This window comes from Eptatretus burgeri, chromosome 2 (genome assembly GCF_056783735.1).
Source record: "Eptatretus burgeri isolate ZD-2024b chromosome 2, Ebu_testis_v1, whole genome shotgun sequence".
In the NCBI taxonomy this organism is placed as follows: Eukaryota; Metazoa; Chordata; class Myxini; order Myxiniformes; family Myxinidae; genus Eptatretus; species Eptatretus burgeri.
Window position 1 is genome coordinate 30,247,787 of NC_140962.1, and position 12,500 is coordinate 30,260,286.

General features: G+C 43.3%; 1 protein-coding gene across 1 annotated transcript in view; it reads right to left on the minus strand.

The window, feature by feature from the left end:
• LOC147031717 (keratin, type II cytoskeletal 8-like) overlaps positions 1–12,500 on the minus strand; it is a 35,734-nt gene that overhangs the window by 15,634 nt on the left and 7,600 nt on the right. Inside the window, exons 3-7 of the mRNA XM_085852367.1 lie at positions 8,525–8,585; positions 8,271–8,366; positions 7,919–8,083; positions 7,681–7,806; positions 6,194–6,414 (exon numbers count right to left, since the gene is read on the minus strand). Coding sequence (XP_085708493.1) covers positions 6,194–6,414; positions 7,681–7,806; positions 7,919–8,083; positions 8,271–8,366; positions 8,525–8,585 — 669 coding nt within the window. The remainder of the gene's footprint in view (positions 1–6,193; positions 6,415–7,680; positions 7,807–7,918; positions 8,084–8,270; positions 8,367–8,524; positions 8,586–12,500) is intronic.

Consider the following 12,500-nt stretch of genomic DNA (forward strand, 5'->3'; position numbering starts at 1 on the left):
TGCACGACACTTACCATTGTTAGGTCAGGATAGATCTGTGACCTGCTACAGGTACCATGTAAACCTGTACTAACCTGTTCCATGGTCGGGTTGTCGGCGACTAAACCGTCTCCCCCACCAGGTTTTCTGGTGAGGAGGGTGTTTGGACATGGACACCCAGCAGGATTAAAAATAAAAACCTGTCAAAGGGCGGAGGAGCTCCTTGTGAGCCAACGACCATCCATATCTAGTGCCCAACTGTGTCTACGGACGTCCTTCTGCAGTTGGGTTACTTTTTTATTAGGAGGTTGGTGGCAGGATTTGCACTCCGGCCACTGTAAAACCCTTCGTTCCGCAAAACACACAAACGCAAAAAAACCTGAAAACCCACTCCGTGGGAGTACCTCCTGTGCAGCTTCCCTTCGCAGGGCAGCTCACTGGATGATGGGATTGGGGCAAAGCCTTCGGGACCCCCAATTTTGATGAAAGGAAGGAAACCACGGGGTAACATCCCTGGGTCAGATTGCGGGTGAGTGTGTCGGAGTGGTGCTGAGGTGTCATCCACCAGACGGCGGTCTCCTTGGGTTAACCTGAGGTGGACCCTTCGGGTGGGTGCCTGGAATGTCCTATCCCTAAAAGAGGATGATCACCTGTCTCTGTTATCATCTGAGCTCAAGCGTTTGGACATCGGTATTGCAGCAATCTCTGAGGTTCGGAGACCGGATTGCGGCGAGATAATGGTGGGTGGTTACACCTACTATTGGTCTGGTCGCTCTGATGGTTACCATACCCAAGGAGTTGCTGTTTCTGTGTCCAATAGGCTGACCCCAATGATAATTGAGGTAACACCGGTCAACGAGCGTATTATGAGACGAAGGATTCGTCACTCCTTAGGTGTCATTTCCCTGGTCTCTGTTTATGCTCCGACTGAGGCGAGTGATTTCACCGTGAAGGACACATTCTATGCCACGCTAGAGTCTGTGGTTGATCAGTGCCCCAGACGAGATACACTTGTCTTGGGGGATTTCAATGCATCGAATGGAACTGATAGGGATGGTTATGACACATGTGTTGGTCCCCATGGGTCAGGAACTATGAATCAGAATATCACTAAGTTCCTTGACTTTGCAAGAAGTCATGGACTTAGGGTGGCTGGTTCATGGTTTCAGTGCCCACAAGCTCATCGCTGGACTTGGTATTCCAACGCCGGCAGTGTGGTAAAGGAGATTGACTATGTCCTCGTTGACGGTCACTGGAGGATGATCCAGAACTGCAGGGTCTACTGAAGTGCTCAGTTCCTCAATATTGACCACCGGCTTGTTGTAGCAACTCGAAAGCTGCACCTTAAATCCTGGAGAATGGTACCATCCCAGCCTAGGCTGGGTGTTGGCAAGCTCAAGGATGAGAGAGTAGCTGAGGAGTTTGCAGACAGGCTGAGTGGACATTTGGGGTGTCTGGGTGCTGAAGTCCTGAAGAGTTGTGGAGTGCCTTCAAGACCACTGTCCTGGATGTTGCCGGTGGATGTCTTGGAACTCACCGCAGGGCAAAGAAGAATTTTGTCTCTCAAGGGACACTGGATACCAATGACCAGAGTCGCAGGGCCAGGCTGAATGGCAGAGCTGAGCTGTTCAGGGCGCTGAGGCGTAAAACTGTACATGCACTAAGGGTGGACAAGGAGGCCTATGTGTGAGGAATCTGTGAAGGGGTAGAGCATCACCTGTGGACAGGTGATTCTCGTCCCACTTACAGGGGAATTCGCGCATTGCGTCCATCCAAGCCCATCCCTCGGAGCACTGCAGTTAGAGCAGAGAGTGGTAGGCTCTTGACAGAGGAGTCTGAAGTGAAGTCCCGCTGGGCCGGTTACTTTGAGCGGTTGTACCAGGCTGATCCCCCAGCTGTCGAGTTGGACGTCAAGGGTGTTACAATCCCTGTTGCTGACCCTCCAATCAACTGTGGTCCACCTTCGCTTGTGGAAACACGGGCTGCGGTGAACCGGTTGAAAAGGGGTAAAGCTCCAAGGATCTGTGGCATCCATGCCGAACTTCTCAAGGCTGGTGGAAATGCTGCACTCGTGTCGTTGCATGCAGTTCTGTGCTCTGCCTGGAACACAGGCATCATCCCAACTGACTGGAAGAGGGGCCTTGTTGTCCCTCTCTGGAAAGGGAAGGGTGATCGCCAAGACTGCAACAACTACCGAGGGGTGAAGCTGCTCTCAGTGCCGGGCAAGGTCTTTGCTCGGATAATTCTCGATAGGGTTCGCCACCCTCTGCTTGAGCACCAGCGTCCAGAGCAGTCAGGCTTTACACCAAAGAGGTCAACGATAGACCGTATCCTTGCTCTTCGTGTCCTCACCGAACGCAGACGAGAGTTTCAGCAGGGGCTGCTTGCAGCCTATGTTGATCTCTGTAAAGCGTTCGATTCAGTGAATTGGGATGTCCTCTGGAGGATTCTTGGTCTTCGTGGGGTGCCAACAAAACTGATCGATCTGATGTGTGAACTCTACCCTGGTACTGAGAGTGCTGTGAAATGTGGTGGTACCATCTCTGACTTATTTCCAGTTGTTACTGGAGTTCGTCAGGGGTGTGTACTGGCCCCCACACTTTTCAGCACTTGTATGGACTGGATTTTAGGGAGGATGTCGGAAAGATCAAGCTGCAGTGCATCGTTTGGGAATGTCAAGATCTTGGACCTTGATTTCACAGATGATGCAGTCATCTTTGCGGAGACTTTAGATATCCTTTTGGGGACCCTCGAGGTGCTGAATGAGGAGTCGGAGCCGCTGGGATTATGGGTTTCTTGGGTCAAAACTAAGATCCAGGCTTTCAATGACATCTGGGATGCTGCTGTCCTGTCTGCGTCTGTTTGTGGTGAGGATGTTGAGGTCGAGGAGAGATCCACTTACCTTGGCAGTGATATTCATGTCTGCTGGCTGTGAGTCAGAGGTCAATAGACGGCTGGGTCGGGCCTGGGGTGTCATGGATTCACTGGATCATGGGGTGTGGTGCTGCTGGCACCTGTGCGGGAGGACGAAAGTCCGTGTCTTCAGTTCCTTGGTGCTTCCAGTCTTGCTCTATGGATGCGAGACTTGGACTCTGACCAAGGATCTGAGACGGAGACTTAATTACTTTGGTATCAGGTCTCTTCAGAGAATCCTTGGCTATCGCTGGTCGGATTTTGTGTCCAACGAGCGGTTACTGAGAGAGACTCGGATGAGATTTGTTACCTGCATAGTCCGTGAGCGTCAGTTGCGGCTGTATGGACATGTGGCTCGTTTTCCTGACGCTGATCCTGCTCACTAGATTCTCTCAGCGGGGGAGTCTCGTGAGTGGAGGAGGCCAGTGGGCCGACCACGTACGTCGTGGTTGCAGCAGGTTGACCAGCATCTCAAGGAGATGGGGATGGGCCTGGCGTAAGTACATGTTGCCAGTTAGGGTCCCGTCCCTTGTTTAATGGGTAAATAAATGCGCTGTGATTTGTATTAGGAAAACAAACTTGCAACATCAACAGCCACAAAATGCCCGTTAGTGGTGGACATGCTGCGGAACAGTGAGTATCCTCTGTGCGCTCCCTGGAGTGCGGGCATGTTCAGACTGCATCCCCAATCTGAATTCCTTACCCAATATGGGCATAAAAGCATTCCACGGGGGGAATGGGATGCGGCAGCCCCCAACGGCAGCGGATGAGTCATGCCGGAAGAAAAGGCGTGCCTCAGAGGAATGAAGGGGCTCACGACAGAAGGTGGTCCGGTGCGAAGAAAACGGAGCTCGAGAAGAACTATCCTAAACCATGAGCCATGCCGCTTTCTGGAGGCTAGACCTCAGAATAAAAGGTCCACGAAGGGAGGAAAAGGGAAGCAGAGGATAGAAGGTTCCTGAGGAGATTTTTAGAGAGAGAGAGAGAGAGAGAGAGAGAGAGAGAGAGAGAGAGAGAGAGAGAGAGAGAGAGAGAGAGAGAGAGAGAGAGAGAGAGAGAGAGAGAGAGAGAGAGATCCACGAAGGGAGAAGGGAAGAGAGAAGGAGCCTCAGGAGTCCGCTGGCTGGGCTTGCTCGTTGCCATCAGCCCTGGTCCTCGTCCTCATCATCACCCCACCTCCTCCTTCACGTGATCGTGAGCTGGGGCGACGACCCCAATTTACCCTCGCTGGGTTCAGCTGCGCTGGTCTGTCCGACGGTGGCCGGAGCTCTGGGAAGGAGTGGACGTCCAGCCGCGCGCTTGTGGCGAGGTAGCCAGCTACCCTGACCCTCAGCCCGACTGTCCCCCGGGCTGGAGGTCCCATTAAAGACCATTTTGGTCCATTTCTGTCTGCGTGTGTGTGTCTGTGTGTGGGCCCTGTCTAATAAGTAGTGAATTGTATAAGTGCCTGTGTTGTACATTATTTTCCTTGCTTATTATTCGGTTTAAATCTGCTCTTGTGTCTTGTCCCTATTCCCCCATCGATTGCTTGCCTGCTGTATAAAATAAATGCCCCATTGTTTGAATGTACATCTGCTCGTTGCGTCATTTTCTGCCATTGACTGCCACGATGCGCTCGGGATGTTAACTGGCTATTAAGGCCGATAAACGTGACAATTTGGTCCGACGGAACTTGGCGATTTAAAACCGCTTGGCAAAACACACACGGGACGAGCGCGCTTCGCGGCTCGGTCCGTACAAGTCTCCGTCGAGGTGTAAATTCTCGGTATTTCTGTCTGCGTGGATAATTAGATATATTGAAATTCGGCAATTGACCCTGTACCACGCGGACAGGATATTGACAAGTTTATGGTGCGTTAAGTCACCCGTAGCGGGTTTTTGGGGTTATCCGGAAGGCGACAACTGATTTCTGGTTTTTGGTGGGCGCGCGACTGCGTTTGGGCTGAAGCGGTCATGCGTGGCCGTCCGAACCGCGTAATTCGTAACAATATATATATATATATATATATATATATATATATATATATATATATATATATATATATATATATATATGTATATCTTGGCACTCCTCGCTCTATGAACAAGATGTGTTCCACGAAACCAGTGTGTGTCGTGAAAAAATATTTTTCCATCGACAAAGTGTTGTAAATCGAAGATGTGTTCCTGGATGCCTGATGTTCAGACACCTAACTAACTCCAAAAGTCGGTAAATCAATACAGGACATCAATAAAAATGTGTAATTAAATGAACAAATTGCACGTGCCCACACAGGATTCTAAACGGGGAAGGAATGGAGTAGCAAAAATGCAAATGGCGTCCGTGTCATCGAGCCGGCAAGCTGGGAGTAACAATTCACGTTCATTGCCACATTTGATGCAATATAAATGCTCCAATGGCGGTGAGGCCGTGATCTATTTGAAACTGTTTGTTCAATATGTGTAGCTTTTTGATGCTTCGGGTCCGTAACTAAAACTTGTACTGGTGTCAAAGCCATTGACCAATTGCAAATGTATAGTGCGATAGCCACCATAAATACATCAAATTGAAGAAAGAGAAATGAGTACAGTACTGTACTGACCAATTTATAATCGGTGAAGATATTGTGGGTTGAAGCCTGGGGACATGGTTGGGGGAGGGGGGGGGACATTTAAAAAGAACATAAAAAAAGAACATTTAATGACACCGGCGATGTAATGGATATTGATTTACAATAAAATAGCATTGTATTACTGTATATTCATACCCTTTGCGTTACAATGGAATAATGACATTCCGTCATCCTTGTGAGCACATATGCTTCCCCTTCCATTCCTACGGTTGCAGCCTAAATGCTACCCTTTTAGACGTGGCAGCGGAAAAAAAGACGCATTATCAGCGAAAGTATGTGGCATATAATGCAAAGTGTTCATTTCTTTATTAAGTGCTTATCAGTGAAAATGTGTTAACCGGGATTGCGCATCGCAAGGAGTGCCTGTGTATGTTGTGGAAATAGTGCCACCTCTGGTGGTAGCTGGTATTACACATCATTTTCCTTCATTTTCGTAATGTCATGGAACCTTCTCAAAATTATGAAATGGAGTGTATGATATGTTGTGATCAATGAAATTTCGGTCAAAAATGTCAAAAATGCATTTCTAAGAATGTGCCACAGCACATTGCCCACCGAAGGGGAGCCGAGAAGGGTAATCCTGCCCAGAGGGTGCGAATGCCCGCTAGTAACATCAATGCACGACTGTGTGGAATTATTACTTGTACACTATCTTATGCATAAAGATCATACATTTTCTTATTAATTACCTGCACTCCTCTCCCTCGAGGAGCTTCCTGTAGGTAGCAATCTCGATGTCCAGTGCCAACTTAACATTCATGAGCTCTTGGTAGTCACGCACGTGCTTGGCCATCTCTTGCTTGGTGCACTGCAGCTCGTTCTCCAGATGTGACATGGTTGATTTGGCCTCTCTAATATCCATTTCACCTCGTTCCTCTGTCTCAGCGATTGCTGTTTCCAAGTGAGCTTGCTGTGTAAAAGTGCAAGATGACATTTATAGCTACAGTAAAGTCCTCGTGATGATAAAAAGCAGAATATAATGGTAAATCATACAAAGGAACACCTTATCTATACGAGGAGTTCCACAAAAGAAATCATCATTGCTTCGATGCTGTCCCTGTGTTACAATCTAAAAAAAAAACATGGACGTTTAAATGTTTGCAAAGACTATGCTCTTTAATATATGGCAGAAAGTACAGGCCAAAATCAAGGTATGCCCATATTCTTGACAGAGTGCTCATGACAACTTGTAAATGTTAATGTCTGAGAACCAATATTGGACTTGTTTCCACTACATTTCAGGGTGCGATAGGTTGGGGAACGAATTTTGAATTTGGCCGGGGTACTGGCGTATAATAACCTACTCTTGCAAAAAATGCTGTGAGATGTTTAACATCACCCACAAATGCTAAGTAAATAGGACACACAACTAAACATCCTCTGAATGATGGCACACTCGTTGATGCAACGCCTTGCCTGCAAAGCACGAAGGTGACATTTTATAGTTGTGTCGAGAATTTAACCCAGACGAAACAGCTCAAAGACAACTGTACAACTTTTGACAAACCCTGCCAGCCATGTTTGAAGCAACATTTCCTTTAAAACAAGTTGTTACTTTTGTGCAACACTTGTGTACTCATGAAGGGTATGGTTATGGTTATGATGCTGGACTTGCATCCCAGAAGTCATGGGTTGAAATCTAACTGAAAGCATAGTCATACAGATTTGGATGCTATGACCGTCTCCACGAGCAAGTTTGCAAATTACCTGCACACCTCATATACCATTTTGCTTGCCGGTTGAGCAGGAACCATCAAAATCAACCCGACAAACCTGTCAGATAAGCTAGCTCGCATTTGTGCTGGATTCGGAGCACCATGTCCTCTTTGCTGTAGCATTTCCACTGGGTGTCATTTAAGCTGTGCTTTGAGTTCAGCAATGGCATCCAAGCCAACCGACCAATTGAATCGCTAACAAGATGATGAAAGACAACAGGATAACATATATTTACAAATATTTTTTGTATAATTTCTGGCAAAGTGAATCGCTTTGAAGACACTGCATTAGAATGAAATTGACGTTTGAAATGATGACCCAACTATGTAAGGTTTTAAAAGACCTTGAGGGGTGGGGAGTGGGAGGGAGAACAACCTGTAAATCACCACTTCAAACATAAACCACTCAAAATGCCACCAATATTAATCTTACCGATGTGTATGAATTGTTTTATCCACACCTGCTTCTTCAGTGCCTCAATCTCTGCCTTCACTCGCTGAAGCTGCCGCAGTGATTCACTGATGTCGTGCTTAATGAGGCGCAATTCTTCTTCGTTCTTCCCAGCAGATGCATTAAAACTGACAAACTACATCAATTGTAAGAAATAGAGGGGAAAAGAATAGCTTCCATCACTGAAAAGGCATGGCCGATCGCCTCATTTAGATTAGTTTGTAAAGTGTGAATAATTATATCTATACCTTTTCCCTGTAGAACTCTTCTGCTTCAGCCTTGCTTTTTGCAGCAATGGTCTCATATTGGGCACGCACGTCAGCGATGAGGCCACCAATGTCCAGGTTGCGCCTGGTATCCACTTCTATGTACAGAGACGTGTCCCTGATCTGGGCCTCCAGTTGATGCATTTCCTTTATTTTAAATAGTACAAAATGAATTAGTGAGGACTACTCCAGACCTTTCCAGAAAATTAAATCCAGAGACTTGTGGGTATTCAAACAGAAAATGCCAATTTCAAGAATTTATCACAGAAGCTGGTTTTCAGGTCTTTTTTTTAACGTTAAAAAGTAAATTTAAAGCTGTGTGATCAGAGTAGACCTCTGCAAAAATCTCTTTGTAGAAGCTGATGTCTTCTGTCAGACCATCCAGAATTCCTTCCAATTCCACCTTCATCAAGTACGATTCATCGACCTCCTGCAAAGAAAGATTGTATAGAAATATCTTGCAGGTTCTTATCTTGCAGTTGCATTAATTCACCTTTTTAAAAACTCCAATGCAATGATTATATTTCCCACATATATTGAAAATATTCAAATTATAGTTCTATCGATATGAGGCAATCAGATATTTGCCTTCTTCACGACGACAAATTCGTTTTCCATTTGGGAATGTGTGGTGATTTCTCCTTCATACCTGCATGAAACAGACCATGCATTTCATCATCAGTCATGATAACAAAATATTTTTCCTGGGCTTCTTTAGTTAGAGATAATCTAGTGGAGGTGCAAAGAGATAATCTAGGGCAGATGATAATGGAAGCTGCAATAATTTAAAGAAGGAAGGTGGGGATACGGAAAGGAGATGTTGGAAATAAAAAATAAAAAAGGACACAGGATTTGTTTTTTTTTCAGGGAACGTTCTCATGGTGCACTCAGCTTTCTCCAAACATGACTCCAATATAATTATGATAATAGCATGACACAGAGAATTCATAAATAATCAATATATAATGGAGTAAGTGGATGTATGTATGTCGAGATATATATATATATATATATATATATATATATATATATATATATATATATATATATATATATATATATATATATATATATATATATACACATCAAACAATTGGGACCATACTCTGTGCAGAGTTGGTGCTGCCGAAGCAGTCTCCTTGGCTTTTGGGCACAATCCTGGACAGGTCGCCACTCCGACACAGGATACCAGCAAGATGGTACTCATTTTGCCGACCATGGAAGGATGACAGGCAGAGTCAACCCCACCTGGTATTAATTCAACAGTGGAGGGGGATTTGAACTCAGGATCCTAGGATCCCAAGCCCACCACCATGACCATTAAGCCACCACTAGGCATATATATATATATATATATATATATATATATATATATATATATATATATATATATATATATGCATGTATGTGTTCATATATGTATGTATGTATGTATGTTTTTATGAATATATATTTGTGTGTATATATATATATATATATATATATATATATATATATATATATATATATATATATATATATATTTTATATATACTGTATATAACCACATATGTATGTATGTAGAATATGTATATGTATGTATATATGAATATATAGGGATGTATGTATGTTTTTTATGTATGTATGTATATATATATATATATATATATATATATATATATATATATATACATATATATATATATATATATATATATATATATATATATATATATATATATATATATATTTGCATGTTGATATGTCTGGATAAATGTATATATATATATATATATATATATATATATATATATATATATATATATATATATATATATATATATATATATATATATATATATATATATATATATATATATATATATATATATATATATAATATATGTATGTGTATATGTATATATTTACATGTATGTATGTTTGTATATATGTATATATATATATATATATATATATATATATATATATATATATATATATATATATATATATATATATACAATATATATATAATCTATAGATGTATTATCTATGTATATCTATATATATATATATATATATATATATATATATATATATATATATATATATATATATATATATGTATGTATATACAGTTATCCCCCGCTTTATCGCGGTTCACCTATCGCTCCCCCGGTTCATCGCGGGTTTTCCCTTGGAACGTAACTAATTTTTTCTGCGGATTCCCCCGGTACATCGCGGTAATATATAAAATATAAATTATTTAAGCAATAAATTATAACGCGTGGTGCTCAACCAGTCACACAATGCACGAGACAAAGTTTCGCTTGTGAACTTCGAATATTTTCTACGTTTTTTCTCCAAGCCCCACGATGCCGTCAAAATGCCCTGCACCTTCTAAGGCTTCTGGCAAGGAACCGAAGCGCCAGAGGAAGGTCCTGCCGCTCCAGGAGAAGGTTAAGGTGCTCGATATGCTTCGGGAAGGAAAAAGGTTTGCCGCCGTTGGACGAGCACTGCTCGTACCCAGCACCTCAAAACCGACCACACCAGACGAGTCGATCTCCAGCACCTCAAACTCAATCACTGCCAAACCGACCAGACCAGACGAGTATATATATATATATATATATATATATATATATATATATATATATATATATATATATATATATATATATATATATATATATATACACGAGGTGTGTTCAAAAAAGTATCCAACCTTAATTTTTCGTGCGTAAACAAATGAAGCTAGGGAAGTGTGGTTTGGTGCACGTATGTAGGCGATCCTAATCCATATGCGTGAATATTTTCCCGCCTGCAGAAGCTGTCAGTCGCCGACAGACCGCCGATGAGTGAGGAAGTGTAAGTGAGCACCATCGGATTTTCGTTTTTGACAAAATGACGGATCACTGTGGTCTCATCGCCAGTAAACACTTAGTTGAAGAAGTTGGGATCGCTGTTCACAGTCTCCAGCATGTCCTGTGCGATCTTCAAACGGAGTTGCTTCTGCTCGATCGTTAGAATCTTTGGCACGAACTTCGCCGAGATTCTCCTTAAGCCCAAATCCTCAGTCACAATGGAATGAACGGATCCATTGCTGACGCCCGCCTCGTCTGCAAGTTCTCTGAACGTGATTCGACGATCCTGCATCAGCAGGGTCCTCACTTGGTCAATGACGATCTAATTTCGGGATGTTGAGGGCCTACCAGAACGTGCATCACTTTCCACTGATTTGCGACCATCTTTGAAGCGATTGTAGCAGTCTTTCATCTGTGTGGTGCCCATTGCTTCGTTCCTGAAGGCCTGTTGAATCTTGCGGATCGTTTTCACTTGGGAATCGCCAAGCTTTACACAAAATTTGATTCAGTAGCGTTGCTCAAGTTTTTCCGTCATATATATATATACACACACACACACATACACTACCGGTCAAACGTTTTAGAACACCCCCATTTTTCCGTTTTTACTGAAGTTTAAGCAGTTCAAGTCCAGTGAATCACGTGAAATGGTACAAAGCAAAGCGGTGAACTGCCAAAAGATTAAAAAAAAGGTTTATGTTACCAAACACTGAAAAATAATGTAAATTTCAGAGTTGTTAAAAAAGTTCCTTTTCATCGAACAAGTAATGGGTGAGCAACTGCAGCTGTTCTACAGTAATGGAAGTAAATTAAGCCTTGAAAGTTGATGCAAACAATTCCTACACGTGTCCCAAATTTTGTTGATTAGTTACAAACCCTCTGTCTGTATTAACGCAATGTTGGCACAGACTGTTGCTGCACCGTCTGAAGCATTATTTGGACAATATTGTAATGCAGGAAGTAATATGTTGCTATCATAATGGCAAGAAAAAGGAAATCAACAAAGGAAGACATGCAGAGCATTATAACCCTTAAAAGTGCAGGTCTTTCCTTTCGAGAAATTGCAACGAAGCCAAGGTGTCAGTGAGTACAGTTTCCTAAACCATCAAAAGGCACTTGGAAACTGGAGGAAACTCTGACAGGAAGAGGTCTGGCAGACCCAAAGCCACAACATAATCAGAAGACAAGTTTCTGAGAGTCAACAGCTTGCATGATAGGTGGCTCACAGGACAGCAGCTTCAAGCACAGCTTAACACTGGCCGAAGTAAGGAAGCCTGTGAAGAGAATACTTCGAGCTGCAGGTTTGACAGGTCGAGTGGCAGTAAGAAAGCCATTGCTAAGATGGCAAAATAAGAAAAAGAGGCTTTCCTGGGCTATGAATCACCACCAGTGGACTACTGAAAACTGGAAGGTCTTTTGGACCGATGAATCAAAATTTGAAATCTTCGGTTCATCATGCAGGGTTTTTGTCCGCTGTCGAGTCGGCAAAAGGATGGTTCCGCAGTGTGCGACACCAACTGTCAAACATGGAGGAGGAAGCGTGATGATATGGGGCTCGTTTGCTGGATCCAGAGTCAGCGACTTGCACAGAGTGACTGGCACCCTGAACCAAAAGGGCTACCACAGCATTCTGCAGTGCCATTCAATACCCTCTGGTCTCTGCCTAGTTGATCAGGGGTTCATCCTACAGCAAGATAATGATCCAAAACATACCTCCAGGC